We start from the raw sequence: 22,682 nt of genomic DNA, 5'->3' as shown, positions 1-22,682 counted from the left end.
TCATTCATTAATTAATCTTCAACCGCTTATCTGTTTCCAGGTTGCAGGAGTCTTACTATTGAATCTAAGCAAAAACAAGCAAACAAAAAAGCAAAACCAAAATGGGAAATGTTTCTCTGTGAAAACAATATATTCATGTCATTGTACTTGGTTGCTGAATTGAAAATTATTATTTGTTTTTCTCTAAAATATTTTTGTATTTGCTGCTTTATTGCTTGGACTTAGATCAACAACACTGTCATATCAGCTCGTTAGATATGAAACCACAAGTACAACACAGTTGGCTGAGCTTATTTAGTTTGGTTCAGCTCAAAGTTACATAAAAAACAGCTTACCAGAAGTCCAATCGACTGTTGTCTTCTGTTTTCAGTCTTCATGTAAATTGCTCACCTAATAATAATGATATAAATCTGTCCCAAAAACACCCCCTCTATGATGAAGAACTGGACCAATTTTTGCGAAAAAGCAGCAAAACCATCCTTTGTCGCTCATGAGAATCACTTTATTTTGTTAATAGATTGCGCAATGGTTTTAAAACTGCTTGGTTGCTTTGGAATGAATATTTAAATATGGGAAAAATATATATTATAAGCTATACTAACACACAATGCACATTTTTGTTGTAGCTGCTGCTATGAGAAAGAAAATCAAAAAAAAAAAAGAGGAGAATATTGCATAATGTTGGTGCATGAATGAAATGTTATTTATGTCTGGATCCTTGTCCATGTTTCTGTGGTGAAGCTGCTGAAAAAAACAAAAACAAACAAACAACAACAAAAAAAAAAACAACAATCCATCATGCACGACATTGAAATGCCCTACAAGCAGCAAACTAAAATAACTATTTCACTATTTACTGATATCTAAATGAATGTATTACAAGTGCAATATGTGAATAAAATAATTGTCTGCAAATGTAGATTTTCTGACTTGAGCAATGAATAAGTTGAAGTGTGAACATCAGCTCAACCTCTGAAATAAAACATTTAAAGCAAATTTCATCACATAACTTAAAACTCAATCACTTCATGGCATTAAAATACAAATGCATTAAAAGAGTAATGACAGACAGTCATTACTTTTCCAAAATAACTGATTGTGCTTGTCGTCAGTACATTTTTGTAATCTTCACAATACAAACAAATCATTGTGCCAAATCTAAAAGCAGAGTATAAGACGTACAAAAAGCCTGCACTAATTGTAGGGACTCCACGCACACACAGATCAAGGCAACATTTAGATCAATTCACATTTCACTATCTAAAACCCAAATGATCCCCAGGTTGTGCTGACAGACCCTGAGGCCATAGATCATAATCAAAAACTGTCGGTCTGCTGTCTCTGTGTCTGGACCAAGTTGTCGAGTCCTAAGCTTGTGTGAAACAAGGAGAAGGAAAACTGGTTACCATGGCTTCGTATTGTCTGAGGTGCATAAAAAAAAAAGCATTGACGGCTCGTATGATTCATTGGACAGTAGAATGGTCTGGATGAAAAGGAGGAACTAGAAATGTCATTGATGGATCACCCTCATTTTTTTTCCACATACAGAGTCCATTAATCTGTCAGTCTGTACAACTAGAAGTCCCATAAGATTTGTGAAAAACAGAAATCCAAGGAAAAAGAGAAATAAAGCCCATCTTGTGTGGCTGGTTCTCAGTGATGGATGTTCCACCATAGAAGCATATTACCGTATGCTTTTGTACTTTCTTTTTTTTTTTTTCTGTTTGTCTTGCACTTATTTTGATTTGTTTACGCCATCAAGACAGCATCACTTTGAAGTGAATAAGTGAGTATTGCAGCCACAATATCCGATGTCATGTGACTTTCCAACCACTCTTATGGATGTTTTTCTCTTCGTCCAGCTGTTTCCCTCGTGTCACTCTGTGGTGTGAGCTCTGGAGCAACAATGTGGCTGCTGCACATTCTCCATTAGCAGGCGGAAGGGGTTCCTTCTGCGGCGGCTCACCTTCACGTCCTGCTCTCCTTTCTTCCCGGCCCGGACTTTACCCGATCCCAAGCCTCCCTTGGTGGTCTCTGAGGTGAGAGGCATGGCGGAGGGGTTGAGGGGAGGAGGGGGAGGCATAGAGGGCTGCCTCTTCTGCTTCTTCACCTGTTTCTCCAGGTGTTTCTGGATGGCTGAGCCCAGCACGGCCACTTCCACCACCGCGCCGTACACCTCCCACGTCATGCCTTTCTCATCCCAGCTCACCTCCTGCACCGGCTCCTCACATTTCTCCTCGGCCTTCTCCACATTACCATGTATTGCTTCTTTTTTGTCCTCTTTAGTAGCTTCCACTGTTTTTTCCTCAGGCACTTTCTCCTCCTCTTTAAACCCTTCCTGTTTGTTTTCCTCAGCCTCCGCCTTATCACCCTCTTCCTCTTCCACAATTTTTTCCTCTGCACTAGCCTCCTTCCTGATCTCAGGAAAAGCCATTGTGGTGGGTGTCCTGGGTGTCATGGGTGCTGTCGCGACAGAACGAAACTCCACCTGTTGGCCCACCTGCAGCCCTGCATCTTTAGTCTCTGCAGCCACAGCCACACATTTCCCAAAGGAACTTGGGAAGTGGAAGGCTTGGTCCCCCTCAGGAGGGGTCATGGGGCTGGTAGCTGCCGACTGACACTGCACCACCTCCAGGCTCACCTGGGTGCGGATGTTGTGGCAGCCGAAAGGAGCTGGAGATTCGGGGACAGCTTTTATCACGGAAACATCTTTCTTCTCTTCACATGCATTTTTGATTTCTTCGACTTCTTGACTTTCCAGCTGTATCTCAGTTTTTGATTGGTCGCTAGCAGGAACAGATGATTCTTCTATTTTGTTTTGTGGAAGATTTGTGTTTGATTTGTCCTGTGCCTGATCAGGAGCAGCAGTTTCTGTGGAGATCCCTTCTTTTACATCGCTCTGGTCTTCACCGTGTTCCTCAAATTCATCTATCTTGACCATCCCTGGCTCAATGGAATATGGAGGTAACTCAGCCTTTTCCTCCTCACCCTCCTCACCGTTGCCATAGTGAGTCACCAGGATTGTAATGTCCTGATCCAAACTTCCCATCCTCAGCTGCTTACACCCTTGATTAGGATCCTGCAAAGTTGCTTGTGAGTCCATGGGCCCAGGAGATGGGCAGCTGGTAGAACTCTCTGGGGATGCATTTGAGATGAAGCCTTCACTCAGCTGCTTGGAAGTGGTACATTTCTTAGCTCCAGTTGTGACTGACTCATCATCTGTTGGGGTCTGGGTCGCAGGGGAACTCTCTAGCTGGCCATTCTCTCTCTGATCCTCCCTGTTTTTTTCTTTCCCCCCATTCTGCACCATCTCCTTGCCCATAAGCTCTGGGATAGCAGTTGTGGATGGTGTCTTTGGGGTCATGGGGGAAGTGGCAACATTGCAGAACTCCACCTGCTCACCGACCTGCAGCTCAGCATCTTTAGTGTCAGTGCCCATAGCTCTTCCAAAAGAGCTTGGGAAGAAGAAGGAATGGCTGCCCTCCGGAGGAGTCATTGGGCTGGTGGCTGCAGAACGACACTGGACCACCTCCAGGCTCATCTGCGTGTGCATGTGTTGCTGTCCAAAAGGGGCTGGGGAATATGGGTCAGAGGAGTCTGGAGTTAACGGCACAGGCACAGAGATATTCTCTCTTTCCGCCATCCCAGAGTCAGGGGGGTCACAATCCGCTCCTAAAAACACTGGATCTTTGGATATTGAATTATTGCCTTCTTCAGTGTGGCTAACATTCATGTGTACTTGTGGCTCACACTCCTCTTGCGTTGTTGACTCTTGCTGTGTGTTTATCTGCAGTCCCTCAGGCCCAGAGATCCCTCCTGAACCTCCTGGATGCTCTCCATTATCTGCCTTCTGGTGAGGCTGATGGTCTTCTCGGAGACCCCTGATCTCATCCTTGATACTTCCCATTCTGTCGCTGTATTAAAGTGATAGAAGTACCTGCAGGGTACAACAAAGTGGTGTTTGTGCAATGTGAAATCAGTGACTATATTCACATGCCCCAGTGTGAGCCGAAGCGTTTTGTGATAAAAATATTCTCTCAAGTGAAGTATGCAGATGCTGCTATGTTACACAAGCTACATCAATGCCTCTGCTTCATGGAAATTATTTACTTGCATTTTAATATCCTATTATAATCCAACAGTGTCACTGTTTATAAACATTTTATGAAGCTGAATTTAAAACATTCACTTTCACATTTGTCAGTATATTTCACTGATGATCCCAATTATTCAGATTTTTCAACCCCAGGAAAAAAACATTCATATAGATCACATTTTAATTCTATTTTAGTTCAGAAACACAAAACGCTGCGCAGGAACAGGAATTCAGATTAGTTGGTCAATTTTTAACTCTAAAAAACAAGCATAATCAAACAAGCTGCTGGAAATCCAAAGCCATACCTCAGCAGGTCAAACATCCCAAATATCAGTGTTTCCGGAGATTCACATTTGTCCGTACGTCTCTCCTGTTGATTGATAGTGATTGCAGAGAGTACAGGTTTGTCTCTAGAAGAATCTATCTTGGGCAATCCTCGCTCTTCAAGCTGTGGCTGTGTCTGTTGAAAAGCTTCACATTCACAGTTTCCCTGGAAACCACAGTCGGCTACTGGCAGAGAGTGGTATAACGTAATGACAGAAATCTCTGTTCAGCTCTCTAATAAGTAAATCATAGTAATTAACTCCATCTTATCATAGCAACATAAACGCAACTATGTGCGGAGAGATACGACTGTGAGAAATTTGGGGAGGAGGCACAAATTGGTGGCAAAAGCTGTCATGTGAGTGCAGATGGTCAGTGTGGAGGCTTCTGAAGGGAGGGCGAGGTGTGCACCAGAGGAAGTTCTCCTATTTGAAATGGTTTTACATAAGACAGCAAAGTCTGCTTGTGTGTGAAGGCCAGCTTTGTTTCACACTACAAAATCAATAATCCGCTGTACTTAAAAGACATTAAGATTAATAAAAAGCCTCTTTTGATCCAAATATAGTTTTGTGGGGACAGATAATGGCAGAATTATTTCAGGAGCAGAAAAGTAATTGCAAACTCAGGTCTTGCGGAGGAAATTGGTGAAGCAACTATGCGAGAACATAAAGACAACAGGGGTTCACAGCTGAAGGAGCCTGGAGGAAGCAGCGCTGCACCTCCCACACAAATAACACTTATAAACCACCACGTCTTTCATACTCAGCCCTCCCTCCAATCCCCCTGCTGTGTGACATGCATTTCTCTGGAGCCTTAGTAAATCTGCTCCACTTCAAGCAACTGTGTGGAACCGAGCGTGTTTATTTTATCTCTGCTGTTTTTGTGAATATTCACCTTCTTGGTCTCACTGTAGCAGTGGGCTGCAGCTTGGCCAGAACACCATGTACTCGCAGAAGTATTCCCACCAATAATTCAGAGGCCTCCACCAATCGCAGGCAGCCGCAGAGTTCTGTTGCCTGGCAACCATGCAGTGTGATCGGGGAGGTGTGTTGCTGAAGGCCAGGGTGGACGGCTCGGATCATATTCTCATTGGGAACTATCAGCATGCCAAGGGCCATCTTCTCAGCAATGTGTTGGTAATGATGACCGCTGCGATTCATTGATGAGCACTCTACAGCAGGATGCACCACTGACACCGTTATTTCTACCGCCCGAGGCAGGATATCACATTTTACAAACCTGAGAGACATGCTGGACATCTTGTTTTTATTGCCCAAAATCACATATAATGAAATGTATAATAAGCAAGAAACACAAATGGAAAAGGTGAGAGGAAAATTTAAAAATAGACACTTTGGAATGTTAGCTGTGTGGAAATAAATACACTATATAACTTTTTATAACATGCCAATCTTCTTCCATCCAACATCACTACTTGTCTATAATCTATGGATGAGTTGGCTCTAGTGTTATAGCAAGCATTGCTCATCGTGTAGAGATCATTTGGTTTCCAATTTGTGTCCAAACTCCTTGATGGTGTCCGTGGCCTTGTCCGCAGCTTTCCCTATGGCTGCTTGAGCCTGTCTGCCAGTTTCTTGAGCAGCTTCAGAGAGTCAGAGTGAAACAAAAGATAAATATTCAGGGACTAAAACAACAGACAACCCGTAGAATTTGATAAGGTCCTTTCAACTTCAACTCACATGCACAATGATGAGCGTAACTATGTGTTTATGTATCTTTAAGAAGCTTAAATGTTAATATAAAGAATTTTAATATGACTTTCAGCAACAGTTTGAAGATGTCCAAAACTCTTTGGAGAAAGCAAAATTTGAGGGAATTTTTATTTTTGTAGATTACTTAATTCCAGGTTCCCTTCCATGTCCTCTCACAAGTCCAGCTCTGAGAGATGTCTGGGGTTTGCATCTATTTAGAGGGACGATCGACTTCAACCATTAAATACGCTAAACACAAAGTTATTTTATGTTCTGACAGCTTGACTTGGTGCTTATTTGCAGATTGATATGCGTCCCACTGGCATGAGACTTGACGGACAGAGCATTGTTCACATTACCTGTGTTGGCTGTATCTTTGGAGGAGTCTGCCACCTGCTGCACAGCCTCTTGAGCTGCCTGCACTGAGAAAACATCACAAGGACTCAGTGACTGACCCGATATCTTTACTTTTGAAGAGTTCAACTTCAACATTTCTCAGTTTTAAAAAGCGAAAATAACTTACTTTATAAACAAAAATACAAATGATTTTCTCTGTTTATCACACCTTTAATAGACGCTGTGTCATCTTATAGCTGTTGTTCTGTACCTGCATTGTCTGTGACTCCTTTAGCAGCCGATGAGCTTGTGCTTTTTAGGCTCTCAAAGGACTTCTTGAATGAGGCCATGGCTCCTGTCTTTGTGTCTGCAGTATCCACCCATCCGTCTGCGCCAGCAGTAGTGGGCACGGCTGTTTAATACCCTCTGCTTGAGCCCGACACCGTTCCAGCTGGATTAACCCAAACAAAAACCTGCCCAAAAAGGCCTGATCAGATTGGCATCCAAAGTATGGCAGCATCCGGCCAGGGACCAGAGCAAGCTCAGCAGATTCTACACATCCTGCAATCAAACCACCAGACAAGAGTGAGCAAAAAAAGGGACGTGTGCAAAGATCAAGTATAATAAATCCTCATTTAGATCAACAGACAGAAAAACAGAAAGGGTTACAAAAGGTTTGAAATCTAATGAGCTGTCAATGCCAAATGTGAGTTTAAACAATATCATTATTATTAAACAACACTGGCAAATGATTTCCTTTTTCTTATTATCTTTTTTTTTTTTTAAACTTTTTATTTACAGAGGATTTGTATGTCTGGCTTAACACATAAACCTTAATATTGACAAGTCCTGCAATTTAAAGCACGTATTGATTTGACAACCATTATGATTTCAAGACATAATATATTGATTTGTTAAAACCTTCAGTACACACAAACACACGCACACACAAACATGTATACTCTGTCCATTTCTAACATTGTTTACTGGAATGATTCACAAGCAACTATAAAGATACAATGTAAAAAACTCTTACTTCAAAAACATTCAAAGAAATTTCAAAAGAAATGCAAAAAAAAAAAAAAGAAAAAAAAAGAAAGAAAAAACAAAAAACAAAAACCCCACAAACAGGCATTGTCGACACTTAAGGGAATATTATTGTATTCATATCTGTTGCAACCGGACATTATTTATTTTTCAACTCCCAATATCTCATTGGAAGATGATGAACATCTATTGCACATTTCTAAATACAGATACACACAAGTACAAAGTCACAAGCCCTGCCTCTGGTCTCATTTCATTGGGAGGGAATCAAGGAAATGAGACAGAGAGGACAAATCTTACATCTCAATAAATACCTACACCCAGCACATTACAATAATAACATGACATTTACAATATATAATCATAAAAGATTTGTCTTGAAGGAAGAACATTTTTCAGTGGGAATGCTTCTCTTTTTTGCTGTTTTTTGCAATGGGGATATAATTGTAATAGTTTCAGCATTTGTCCTTTTTATTATTAGAAATATTATTGTGCTGCTGGTTGGATGGTAGCTTGGAATGATGTTTTTATGCTTCTGGCTCATAATCCTGGCTCTCCTGGGAAAAGAAGGACAGATTTTAAGTGACAGGAATACCACTTGTGATCCAGTTTAAAGTCATCACTAATTAACTCTTAGAAATTCAACTTAAAGCATCTTAAGGTAGACGTGAATGACCGAGAGCTTGTGGATACACATGAGAGCTCTCTGCTGAAGGTAATGATGTCATTCCATAGCAGCAGAGCACCTCTGCTGGTTCAATGACTCTCTGCAGCCTGCAGAGGGCAGTACGAGCCTGCACAAGCTTTGATAGTGAGTCGTGAGCACACTGCCATCATCCTTGTAACCCTGCACACGCCTCCTCCCCACACATGATCATTAAAGAATAAACACAACAACTCAGCCACCAGGAGTGTGCAGTAGTTGCAGGTCATTTGACGAAATGACAAATGTGACACTGCCTGGGATGGATTTTATCTCCAAATTTTCCCGGAGAAGGCTCAGTTCACTCTGCAGCACCTCCTTATTTACAGCAATGCAGGGAGACCCTTACATTAACCACAATGCATGGAGGCAGAGAGCGTCACCACCACGCCCATTCAGACTGAGCTCACACATCGCTAGTGGAGCAAAGGATGGGGGAGGGGAGAGAGATGCAGAGGAGTGAGAGATAGATGGAGGACATGGATGATACAAGCTACTGCCTCTCAGAAATTAACTTTCAATTTCCATCTCAGGACACATCTACATTTTATTCCTCCCACTGATTAATGCAATAATCCAATGAGGAGAAAATCTGATGACATGCATTAGATCAAGTCAACATTACCACAGATATGAACCATGGATATATTAGGTCTCTGGCTAATATCATCACTGGATAGATACGTAGATATATCATGTGAATTCAGGAATATTTTCACAAACTGTTAGAGCTATTTAGAATTTCTTTTCAAAGCGATAGGTTCTGCAGTTTTGTCTCACCCTTGACAGTCGAATTCCAAAAATAACTATCTGTGTCAGACTCACATCCTTCCCCCTCGCACACACACACCCAACACATACCCCACACTCTGTGTTGGTAGGTGGTGCCATATTCAATGTACTTGCTGTGTTGTTAAACCCTCGGTTTTCATTTTTTATATGCCATGTAAATAGTTCAAATAAAAGCACGTAGTTCACTGAATCTCGAGCTACTTGAACAAAAAAAGAAGACGTGTGTGCTTAGCATTGTGTCGGCTGAGTACCTGCTGGGTCTCATCATATGTCTCCCCTTCTGGCTCCAGCATTGCCTCTCCCTGGCCCTCCATGGCCTCCTGCCCATACTCCTCAGGCTGCAGAGAGGGAGAGGGGGATGAAAAGAGCCCCAGTAACACAACATATCAGGTTAAGTGCTAATTTTTAACCTAATATATAGTATATATATATATATATATATATGTTCCAAATCTGATGAGCTATATTTCTATCTTCTATCTATTTTGTATCTCGCTCTTTGAATTGAATCCAGTGGTAACAGGTAGGTGAAACAAATGAAACCAAACAATGTGTTACTGTAGTCTGTTCCTCATTACTTCCTGTGGCCTCAGCTTTAAAAACATGTGATAGACTGCATTTGTTACTGTGCGTGGTGTAGCTTTAACCTTGCCTGTCCATGGAAGGTCAATACAAGTTAGTGAAGACTTTCAAAACAGTTTAAACTATACAACAAAAGGAATTTGGAGTATTTGAGCAGAGGTTTATGCCTGTGGACAGGTTTGTTATCACATTCACATTCCAACAACAGGCATGCAGTTGAGACGGAGTTGAAAAGAAGGCCATCATGTTGATGTGGATTAATTCAGAATATATCACAGTGTGTTCACGGTAATGAAGGAACAATGCAACACTGCAAAAGTGCATTTTCAATAGTTTCTGGACAGGAAGAAAAGAGCGCTATGAAACATGGCACAAACTAAAGGACTTCACACGCAAGACGTCATGGTTGGTTTTGGTTTTTTTTAATGGCTTTTTTTTTTTTTTTCGTTTAGACAATAAGTGAAAATGGAATATCACCAGTCTGGTCCATGAATATCTGAGGTAAGACTGAATATGTAATAGCTTGACCAATGTGGGCCATCACCATCATGTATCTCCTTCAGAGGCTGACACAACGCTTCAACATCATGGCTACACCTTCTACTACAAGCCTACAAAACAAAGCTAGTGGATCACCACACATTTATTTTTAAACACCACTCTAATGAAGACAATTAGGTCAGAGCAGAAGGGACCATAAGCCTGTGTGCTGTATCAGGCTGGTGAAAGCCCACCAACATGATTAGCATGGACTTAAATGCCACACAGCGGGAAGCCACCACAGAGACACCTAATCAGATTGATCACTGCATGAGAAAAAGTGAACAGAGAACATGCTCTTTATGTGATTGTAGCAAAGAAGCTTTGGATCACATTGGCCACACATTTATATTCAGCTGAATCTTAAACACAAGAGTAGCACTGATCTTTCTCAAACAAATCTTTTTAAATTCAGTTTCTAAAATATCTGACTGTATGAATGGATGAATTGCAAATGTAAAGCACACAATACTGGCATATTCTTTCAATAAAATATCGGCAGGAGTTATTGTGAGTGGATGTACCATGTGGTACACTATGAACCATGCGATTACTGTGTCGACAGTTCAAGAATCTGTTGTCACCGTGTTGAAATGAGTGGTTTTATCAGGCAGACAGTGTCTCTCCGAAGCCTATTAGAGCAAGCTGTACAATTTATTAGATTAACAAGTCAGTGGGAAAGGCTCCAACTCTGGAGGATGAAAACTTAGGACAGGACGAGGACCTCCCTGATTCACTGACCGTCTAACAACTGGGGAATCTACAACGTGCTGACAGTGTGGATCGAGCATGGGTTGTTTACAGGAAAGAACACAGGAGGGAAACAGCCCATGAACAAAGATTACATGCTGCTTTTTGTCTGTTTTATGTCGTTCCGTGTCAAATCAGTTCCACCATCCTTAGTCCCATCTCCAATCGTTGTGTGCACAGACTGATGGAAACAGTGACATTAGCAGAGGTCAAGAGGCGAGCACGGCTTAATAATGGTAAAGCTTTGTGTTGAAGATCAGCCACCTGAACAGCAGAGCAGGCTGAAGCTTTTTTTAAAGAGTGAGGGCAGCTATGTGAATGGTGCAGACTGTGTCGAATGGCCATTCATCCTCAGGAGCTTTTAGCTTGCGCCCACAAAACAAGAGTAAAACAAGGCGAGGATAGAATTTCATTAAAGAAAACATTAGGATTTATTCTATCAGAATAAAAGATGCCAATCAGATGTCTTGTTAGTTAAGAAATTTCTTTATAAGAAAAGATGATAGCTATTGGTCCAAAAAGAGAATTTCAGCTTCAGTAAAAGAAAGTGCTGGCCGCTGAGGAATGAAATGGGTAAAATGTGGGCCAGTAATTCTGTTTTGGAGCCTCAAGTAGATTTATGAGCCATATAAATCTGGCTCTGAGTGGATCACAGTCCTTTCCAGACTTTAATGAGCTCAACATACAAAAAGGCGCCAACTGTAAGTGAGCCCTGGATCAAGATCAGACTTTAGGCTCACTCTTTCACCTGTTCTCAGTCGTGAATAACAATGAGATGTTGCATTGCTATCATGTATGAACCAGACGGCTTCTGTATGTTGTAATAATGTGATTAAAAGGTCACTCCACTGACTTTGCACATGGGGTTTAATCTACTTGTCACAAGGAAGATGATTGTTCCTTCTCTGGCTCTGAACGTTTTTTTTTAACTTGGAATAAAGCAACCATGGTGATGTTGTCAACGGCCCTGATGACATCATGACCACGTCGACCTGGTGCCATCTTCATAAATGTGAGGATTGTTTATTTTTAACTTCATGCAATTTAATAATTCTAATTATTAAGTTGTATCAGCTCTGGTTTTTATACAACATCAAACATATGTATACATTAGAAAGTATCTGACCACAGGATTACTTCGTTGAGATTCAAATTTTACTGGTCTTTGTTTTTCTGAACAGAAAAACACAACTGAGACTTCTTGATGTACCGGAGGCATGTGAAGAGAGTGAAATTGTTCACCATCATGTGCACTCAGTGAAGGTTGCAATGTTTTACATACGTTCATGTCAGTGGGGAATTCGTCCTTCTTCACCAGGCCAGTGGCGGCAGCGATGTTCCCCATGGCGCCAGTGGTCTTCTCAGCCACTGCAGTAACACATAAACACACACACACACACACACACACACACACAGACAGATGTAAGATGATCTCAAAAGATTTTGCAGACAGATTAAAAGCATGTACATGATCTTAGCCCTCTTTGGTTCCCATTTGATTACTTGAGATAATGACCACTTAAACACTTCCTCAGCTACAATCAACTATGCACCCCCCCACCACCATAACGAATCTGCCATCTTCAACTTAGAAGTTTCTAGTTATTTTTCCAAATATATGCTTCTTACTGCAGCAGTTTGATGTTGAGGTTTGAAAAAGGGAGGTGAAAACTCACCTGTGCCCACACTGTCCTTGGCCTTGCTACCTGAATTAAGAAAAAAAGGAAATCAGTTAAGATTACGTTAGATTTCAGATGTGTGTCTCCGTGTGAATGTGAGAGAGTAAATAAACTAAGAGTAGCCAAACTAATCACCAAAAGACTACAAAATTAATTCACTGTGGATCCATGATTTTCATCAACCTAACGGGACCCATCTCCTTCAAAGTGAATGTGTAAGATGCTGTTACATTTTGCTTTAACAATGCCGTATTTGACTATTTAAATCCGATTGTATTGTGATGCAAGCTACAGTTGGCAAACTAGGACATAATCAACGTTGAACTCTGAAAGACGTCCAACACTGCCTTATGTTTTTATATTCTACATATTCTTTTTATTCTGTTTATAAAAGGAAGAATAAATAAAGGAAATAAAGGAATATCTGATCTTAAAACGTGCCCCCTGTGATCTCTTGACCATAACAATAGCAATATAACTCTGCGGCCTCTCACTTTGAACTCACAGCTTGCCAGAGTTTTACTGGTACAACGAAGCAGTCGCATCTTCTGTATACGGTACCATTATATTTTTATTGAGTTATTAAACTTTGTAGTGCATTTAAACTGCAACTGCACTCTGTTCAGCGCGCTGACTTTTGGAAGATCTAATCCATCTGTATCAAGCTGTCACTGGTCCTGATCACTCGGCCCTTGTCATCTTCCTTAGTAGGCAGCCATTACTTTCTTTATTAGTCTGTGAAGGCCTTTAAAAGCAGAGTGAGGAGTGATGAAATAATGATGAAGCACAGAAGCCTCTGCACTCCTCAAAGCATAATGTGCATCTGAGAGATGAAGTGCTGCGTTATGAATGGATGGTAGCTCTAGCTGTTAAAACTGAAATACACGAGTAGCCGATGACTGTAGATTTTCTATAGTAACTCCACTTTGGAGAACTGTTTCCAGCCAATTCAAGTAAAAACATAAAAACAAATGAAAGGAGGGGATTTTTCTGTCATGTTCAACATTAATGATTCTTTCCCTTGCTACCAGATGTTATTTCTCACTTGTAGTTGTATTGACTTTTAAATGAGAAAAGAAAATCAAATCACCAACACATTAAAACTTAATTAAACATGCAAATTCATCCTTATGTTTATTAAATTAAGATGACTTAAGAGATGATAACTAACGTTAGAAACAAAGCAATGATGAATGTTAATTTTATTATTTTGCAATGCAATTGGAATTTGAGCTGTTCAGATAATAGCAGGCATAACAGTATGAGCGATTGCTGCCTGACTGAAGCTGCAGAAATGAGCTGCCATACACTGATGCTGATGTAGCGTGGCTGCAAGGTTTCACAAATCTAATTACAGTGATTTTACAAAAAGTAGTGTATAAACACTACATTGTGCCACAGTAGGTTAAGCACATACTCTATGAAAGAGTGACAGTAAATAGCAGGTCGTACAGCTGGGTTTTCTTGTTTCCGCCTCTCCATCTTCACTTCTTCAGACTGACTGCTCAGCTCAGCTGGGTGGGCGGTCTGCAGCAGCTGCAGCTGTCAAAAGGTGGGCCACAGACCTATCAGATCACGCTTACCCCTCCTCCAAGAGGGGCCTTCAAGCAAATCATACGCAGCTTTCTAGGGCACCAACATGTTCAACAAGCAGCAAGCTGAAGCACGCACAGAAAGCATGCCACAGAAAGGCTTGTTTCTCTGTCTGTGTACGTAGGGCAAAAAAAAAAGAAAAGAAAAGAGAGGCACACCATGCAGAAAATGAAAACAAGCCTGCGAGTGCTGTTGTGGCGTGTATTGGCTGTGTGGATAAATGACAGGGACTTGACGCCAAAGATGCAGGGTAATTGGATCCCATCCCGCTGCAGAAACATTTGACAACTTTTCCTGGAAAACCCTAACTGCGATCGCTGAATGAAGCGTATGAGCTGGTGACTGTACAGCTACCAGCAGGGGGTGTCGCTGAAAATCTGGTCTCTCTGAAAACAGTCCAATGATATTCACCAATGACAGATGAATATCTGTATTGCCTCTGCCTGTGCTCCGGGTTCCTGAGTCACCCTGCTCCACTCCCACTCCCCTCACTCACCCCTGACAGACCAACTGAAGGGTAAGAAGCGAAGTCAGCCAATATGAAAATATTTATCATGAACAACATGGTGACATTAGCCAATGTGACTACATAATTAACACGATTAAATAAAACTAGCAATGTACATTACATCCATCTCTTTGCTAGATAATATATTAAATCTATCAATGGCTTTGCCAATCATCAGGACTATTTTGATCATTGTAAGTTAAGTTATCAATTTTTCCAGCAAAAAATGCCAAACACCGCTTGTATCCAGCCGCTCCATCGCTTCCTCACATTATGTAACCATAATTCTTTGCTTTGTGGACTGTCACAAGAAATTTGCAGACCCTCAAATGCCTATAAATCAAATGATGAATTGAATCATTTTGGAAGGAATCTTATTATTAATACATAATTTAGAAAAGTCCCGACTTGCAGGCCAAGACACATTGCAACCAAAGCTAGGTAAAAACTGAAACCAGGATATCTGCATTACTGTTGATATCTATTTGGCCAACATCTGAATGTACTGAGAACATCTTGAATAATTTATACAACAGAACTGGTTGCTGTGGGTTTTCATTAAATTAATGTTCAATTATTTCAAATGATTTGACACCATTAACATCATGTCAATCTCTGTAAACACAAGATTACATTATTGTTTTGCAGATTTTCTATTTCACCTTTACCTGGCAGCTTTTTGGGTGTTGCTCTGATAATGATTAACAGTAATACAGATTGAGTCAATAATTTCATCTGTGTTTGAAAGTCAGAGGGACAGAGACATTCATCTGTGCAGATGTATGTAATAGTATTCAATAACAATTTGGGAATGAGGGTAACACTGGGAAGGACAAACACAGACTGTTTTACAAGCTGCTGCTATCCAATGCACAGAGTTGCTCTGCTCCCTCCATCCTGCTGCCCCACCCCCACCCCTGCTCCCATCTCCAGCCTGTGGCCCGGTCAAGTCGGACGAGAGAGCATGAGGACATTCAGAGCGCTATTTTTCAACATCGTCATCAAAATAACTCCTAATCCTCGTGTATCTTTTTTTTTAAACTACCAACATTTATTAAAGCAGGTGGTAAATTTCTGATTTTCCTTTTTTATTGTTAAATAACAAAACAAAATTAGTAAAACAGGATATTGAGATATTGATTTGCTGACAGAGTGACCGATTCGTTAAATTAGGGCTACTAAAATAAACCGACCCTAACCCTAACTCAATTTGCATTCAGCTTTACTTACTTACCTAGAAATATCTTTCATTTCAACTTATGTTTCGTGATTAGTTCAGTGAAAATGAATATACTGAGTGTTGTCTTGTCATCTATCTGTAATACAACTTTAAACAGATGTTAAGAAAAAGCAATACATGCAGCCTGCTGGTTTGGGCCATGCGATAGGGAATAAGGATTCTCCCATTCCTCAAGCCATTAAAAGTAAGAAAGTTATTGTGTAATTTAACCATTTGTTTCTGCTCCTGCATAAAACAGAGGCAGTGACAGTTCCAGGCCTGTGTGTGTGTGTTTGAGTGTGATTTAAGCTGCAAAAAGAGGTTTTTGATCATCTTACCTACAAACATTACTCCTTCTTTAGTCTTTTCCGCTGCCACTGCAACTCCTTCCTTGGTCTTTTCTGCAGCCACAGCCATCCCCTCTTTTGCTTTAGACAAACCTTTCATAAACACATCCATCTTGGCTGAGCTTCTGTGGAGAGATGGACCATAAGTGCCGTCATTCACTGTGCGCACATAGATTGCGTTTTGGATTCCCTGCATGTATGGATTGCATTTAACAGCTGACGATATTAAAAGGCATCTCCCAGAAGAATGCTACAATCTATTTCCACAAGGCAATCACTTATGGTGGAGGACGGCAGCACCGCCTCCTGTGGCAGATCCTGAGAGCTGCAGTCCAGTCATCCGGCTGTAGTAAAAACCCCCTCTGTTCACTCATGCATTCATCCCCCTTTCTCACATCCTCTTCAATTCATAAAATATTCAGCAGCATAAAAAAAAAAGGATTTCAAATAAATGGTTAATTGTGGAGAAGATAATTAATTATTGCTCTCTTGTAATGCTGCTCTCGGTGAGATGCCAGGACTGCGCCCGGGAAAAGGCGCAGGCCTGATCAGGAGACTGCACAGCATACTACACGAGAAGGTGGCTTTTATTGCGGGAGCTGCACAACATTGCTGGGGGAAGGGAAGCACGACGTCTGCTCTAATATCTGCAGGCATCGCGGTTTACACGCAGAATAATGTGGATGTAATCTGAGCCCGTCCGATCACTGACTGGGAGACTTTTGTGATCAAGACGGCATCAGGCTGCACGAAGAGACAGACAGCTCCAATTATATCCCTGCACCGGATCCCCGTCCTGCAAAGTCCCATTCTGGATGTTACAGCTCAAGTCTCCAATGAATTAATACATATTTGTGACGTCCACCCTTTCACGTTTGCATACGTGCCCGGCTGAATATCTCTGCCTTTGCGTTGTCTTCCATAGTCAACTAATATCAATCCGAGACAAAAATAATAATAATAATAAATGCACGGGCATTAATATCAAATATATATTTTATTTGTGTGTAGGAATGTGGGTTAAATTATTTTAAGCACAGTGCAAACCAGTGGCTTCACATGACGAGGCTTTCATGTCTGTCCCTCAAATGGTGGTGACCTCCATACGCCTAAAAAATAAGAATGACACAGAGGCACAAGGAATAAAAGAAAAAGAGTCCTTACCTGTTTGCAAAACGCCCTCGACTTGTCCCCTTATGATTCTGTCACACAGTCAAGTCAAACTATCGTCTAAATGGGAGATATCTTCATGTGATCACTAGGTGGGCCTTCCTCGGGATGATCTCCACCAACAGGGACGGCCCCCTTCACAGTGCGGCTGAGACTGTCACGTCCCCCCCCCCCCCCACCCCCAACACCACACCCCTCTCCTCCTCGTCATCCTCCTCCTCTTCCCTTCGCTCGCTCCACCATCATTGGCTCCCCTCCACTATTGGTCACCCTTACATGTCAACTGGTATGGTCAAGAAAATAACCCCCCCATCCGTTTTTAACTGCAGCACTTCAGTGTCCATGTTAAAAAAACACGTAGTGTGGCTGTAATGTGATTTCAAAGGAATATTACACCACAGAAATCCGCACCACCGAGTACACTGATGCTCTGGACGGACACCGACAGTCTATGAAAACAAGATGTTGTCGGGCAATTTCAGTGCAATTATCACATTTGTTAACTAATTCTTAATTGGTATCACTTTTAAATGAGGTGAGAAATGACTGTTCTCCGGTCCAAATGGGCCCGACTTTAACTTGTCCATCAAAACCCTTCAGTTAAAAGTTATTTAAAGGAAATAACCACCATTAGCTCAGCGTATGTAAGACATTTAAAAACCTCACAAATAGCCTGGGTGTGATGTGCCAATTCTGACTGACCAGCCATGAGGGTGATACCATTTTGCGGAAGCCAGGGGTAGGTTCATTGAGCCGTAAGCCACAGGAAGCTGGTCTCCACATATATTTTTATTCATGTATTTATTTGTCAGCTAGTGACGTTTACTTATGATATGAAGGAGAAAGTAATGACAATTTGAATTTAGAATCGTTGGACGGATTATTTGATGCTCAGGTTCAGTCTTAGAGCTAAACGTCAGATTGTATTTGACGTGTTTAAAATGCGGTCGCGGTCCGTGAGTGTGTCGTATGCAATTTTTTTTTACGTCCTTTAGCCAATGAGGGCGCAGGAAGAGCTGGGATCGAACCATGACGTCCCCAAACGTTCCGTTTGGTCATGGTGCTTTCATTGGCCCCCAAATAAAGTCGGAAAAGAGAAACACATTTGCCGTGGATACAACACATTTCACACGTTTCACGAATCTCATTTGTAGCCTTTAAGGGTTAAGTAACCCCCCCCCCCCCCCCCCCACACGCACACCTTTACCACCATTTCTGACGCACGTGTAGTGACGTCATCGTCGTTGTAGTGAGTGAGTGATTACGAAATCCTCCTTCTCCCCCCTTCGCCCCCCCCCACCCCCAATTTGAGGAAATCCCAGACAGACCTATGTCTTTGAATTGTCCTGTCTCAGTGGGCCTGAGTAGGCCGTAGTTCACGAAGACCACTACGAGGGCAGCCCTCTTTGTCGGATTGCCGAGTGCCAACATCCCCTTTTTTCCACCTTTCCGACAAATGAGTTACCAAGAAGAAGGATTTGTTGGTCGCCCACAGAGACCCATGCGGGAGCTGTCCAAGGTGCTGAAGTGGAACCAGTTCCTGTCCGTGACACCGATCTGTTCCAGCCCTGCAGGGAACAGGACAGAGAGGGAGTCATATCTTCCACATCTTCCGATGACACACTGCTAGATAACTTTAGATACTTTCAACACAGTTGCTTTTTAAGACCTGTTGTCAACTCTGGGGCATAGTAGATTGGTTTCCTCACTGCCTGCTTGTACTTGTCAGACACAACTGCCCTCTTGTGGTGTTTTGTAAACATGCCATGCTAATTATTCTGTATTTACCGAAACAGTATGGATATTACACGTTACGGCTGTTTGAGAGACCACATCTTTCCGCTATTATATTAACAGATACTCTCTTTCAGCTAATAGGTAGCCTACTGATTAATCAAATCATCTTTGGTTGAAAAAAAAGGGGAAGATTCACAAAGGCATTTTCAAATATATCCCATTAATATAAGCAACAACGTCAAAACTATCAATTTCAGTTAACTCCAACCCAGTTAAATGGGGGAAGGTTAGTATAGCCAATTAAAAATGAAAACAAACTGAGTTTAAATAAATAAGTGGGAATAAGGTTCAAATGAAATGTTGGTCACAACAGTCGTTTATTCATTAACATAAAACACTTCGTCACCTGCAGAGGATACTGGTTAATGACATATTCAGCAAGGAAAGAAAGAAAAAAAAACCAAAAACCTCTTGCTTTTGTTTAATAAAAGAAAAACTAAGCAAGCCCAGATTTATTTATTTGTTGTTCTGAGAGATAGGAAGTGAAAAATGCCATTTTCCTATAGCCTGTACTATTGATGCACTGCCCTTACATCTGTTCCAGATGGGATACTGTGCAGTTGCCTCAGACTCAAAAAGCAGAACCACTGAAGATTCATCAAGCAGTATGTACTCTGATCACCCTCGAAAGTTGCCAAACATAATGACCTGCATTGGTTTGCAGTCAGTCAGTTAGAAAACACATTTACTCCCAGACTTTAAAAATGACTCACTGTGGCAAGATGATAGCTTCAATACACTTAAGGAATATTGGCATCAGTCAGCAATGATTATATCATACGCACTTCTAAGATTTGGTTTCCAGTAATGAAATCATTATGTTGCACATGTCTCAGCCATAACAGCTTTTACCGCCTAATTCAGAGCGGTATTAATAATGAAAATTTCTCATCTGTGGTTGAGGTGACTAATGATTGTGGGAAGACGTTGAAATGGATGCTGAAATTGAAAACATCTGATACAGCGATATAAGGAAATACGCTTTCATAGTCCCAGTCACACACCTCAGTTTAAAACTAAAAGTGACTTAGGATCAGACTGTCAGTCCGATTATAATGCATGCTGAGCAAAAATTGGTAAAATGAATGTCTTGTTCTGGGTCACGGAAGCAGCAGTCTCAGCAGGGAACCCATGACACTCCCCTCTCCAGCTACCTTCACCAGCTCCTCTGGTAGGATCCCAAGCTGTAAGGTTATATCAAGAACGCTGTAGTTATAGCCTTATATTCTAAATATTGAGCTAATTAAACCTTTAATGTCCTGCTCAACCATTTGGTAGAGCACATTTTGATATTTGAATGTATTTTAATACGTTTACCATGAAGTGTCATCTTAACCATTTGGTCGAGGCCTATATTTTAAAAAATTTTAAATTGTTTTAATTTTGTTGTTGTTACTGCCCCAAGGAAATAAAAATGCGAAGAAATAATTTTTCCTTTGCTTTTCTTCTTAGTGAGGACATTAAAGCTGATCAGTCATTACCAACATTATTTTACAGCTTTGATACAGTTGGTTTCATCTTCAACTGAAGGTCACTTTATATTAATCACAGCATAATAATAACTGAACTTATCATCAGTGGTTCAAATATTCATTCATTCATCTTCAACCGCTTATCCGTTTTTGGGTCATAGCCAATCCCAGCTCACTCTGGCTGAGGGCGGGGTCGCCCTGGACAGGTCGTCGGTCCATCACAGGGCCACACACAGAGACAGACAGAGACCAACAACCACTCACACTCACACTGAGACCTACAGACAGTTTAGAGTCACCAGTTAACCCAAACATGATGTTTTGAATGGTGGGAGGAAACCCACGCAGGAACAGGGAGAACATGTAAACTCCACACAGAAAGGCCTCAGGCCTGGAACTGAACTAGCACGCTTCTTGTTGGGGAGCAACAGCACCAACCACCATCCTCACATCAAATATTAAAGAGAAAAAAAATAAGCTAAATATATGTTTTTTATGGCAGATCTTTGATGACAGGGTGTATAAAGAGTTAAAATGTATTTTTGTTTCAATGGTTGGAATTTCTACAGCTTAAATATAGTCAGATATTTTATTCAGCAAACACATCACAGCTGGACTTGGGCCTGTTTGGTTCCCTTTGGTGAAAAAAACCCTGAAAACCTTCCAGTTAATAGCATTTTAATGAACTCCACCTTGTAAAGCCTCTGCTCAGCAGGTTTACCTTATTTAAATTAGGGTTGCTTGCTGTTTGATGCTAATAAGGGTCCGGTGTTCAGCCTTTGAGAGCTTGGTTTTCCAATCCATTTAACAAATACCCTTTTTCTACACTACGTTAACTTCCATAACACTTCGAAGGAAACAACTTTCATCCTTGTCGTCAGCATATTCATGTAAATTGAATAATACTGCCTTCTTAACCTCCAGTGTTTGTTGAAAATGTGCTCAGTGGTCCACAACAGATGATTATGATTGCACTGGCTGCTGCCAAGTAGTTTAAGTGTGACTGAGTAGCAGGCTTTTTCTTAAGTGGACGGTAAAACTTCTTTGGCCAAAAATAAAAGCGTTTCGCCAAACATTAAATTCTCGGAAGTGAATAGTGAAATTAAACGTTGTGCCCCTGTGTGCTGTTCCAAAATCTCCAGCACAGTCAGATCACTCAGCCTCTGCCAGCGGCCTTTCAGCTGCCACTGAACTTGTCCTTATGTATTATAGCATCTTTACAACTTGAGGTCCTGCATGAGGGTTTTCCTTTATTACAGATTCATTGAGCGGAGTCAGTCACAGCCGCTGTTATATAATTCCAATCAATCTCAGTTGTAAAATCTTGACTTAGACCAAGGCCGCGCTATATATGAAATTTAAAGCTGTTTATATTGCAAGTCATTTCCCCCATGGCATGTGCATACACATTGCAAAAGCCTGGCAGAGCTGAGTGACAATAAAAACCTGCCTACGAGAGACTTCAAACCAGACTTTTACTCACTCATTGAAGCAGTTTTAAATGATTGGTTGCATTTACTGATTTAGATGGTTTTCATCGTTTTAAGGCTACCATAAACTCAGGCAGGGGTGTGGAGCGGGGATGGGAGGGAGTGCTGTAGGTGTTTTAGAAGAAAACACTCAAGATCATTTTGAAGAATTATGAATAAACCAGCAAACTGAAGCGGCCCTGTATACAACCTCTTGGTGGCAGCAGAGACTGCTCGTCTTCTCCCGTTCTGCAATTGCTATTCACAACACTAACCAGTGAACATATCAGCCCAGGACACACATAAATTGACTCAATTTAATGTATACCCAATGAAATATTTACTTGTATGACGACACATCTCTGGAGCTGGAGTGTGGCTGTTGCTAAACATAACAGTCACTGCGTTGAACAGCTTTCAGTGTCTCTCTGCATGTGTTCAACCAGCCAGTTCAGCATTCACATCCAAAATGGCTCAAGAAGAACTGCTGTCTCACTTTAAAGTGACTGTGGGAAAGGCAAAAAAAAAAAAAAAAATTCTCAGTGT

General features: G+C 41.3%; 1 protein-coding gene across 1 annotated transcript; it reads right to left on the bottom strand.

Moving 5' to 3' along the window:
- Positions 1-7,700: 7,700 nt before the first annotated feature.
- On the bottom strand, positions 7,701-17,518 carry sncb (synuclein, beta). Its single transcript, XM_029512924.1, has 6 exons — positions 17,393-17,518; positions 16,220-16,353; positions 12,559-12,588; positions 12,165-12,250; positions 9,262-9,348; positions 7,701-8,072 (listed from the first exon to the last, which is right to left on the bottom strand). Exons 2-6 carry the CDS (start codon positions 16,338-16,340, stop codon positions 8,043-8,045), a joined length of 354 nt encoding a protein of 117 aa, XP_029368784.1. The 5' UTR covers positions 16,341-16,353; positions 17,393-17,518; the 3' UTR covers positions 7,701-8,042.
- Positions 17,519-22,682: the final 5,164 nt, after the last annotated feature.

Source organism: Echeneis naucrates, chromosome 10 (assembly GCF_900963305.1).
Source record: "Echeneis naucrates chromosome 10, fEcheNa1.1, whole genome shotgun sequence".
In the NCBI taxonomy this organism is placed as follows: domain Eukaryota; kingdom Metazoa; phylum Chordata; class Actinopteri; order Carangiformes; family Echeneidae; genus Echeneis; species Echeneis naucrates.
Note: the sequence above shows the minus strand (reverse complement) of the source record. Positions and strands in the feature narration are given on the sequence as shown.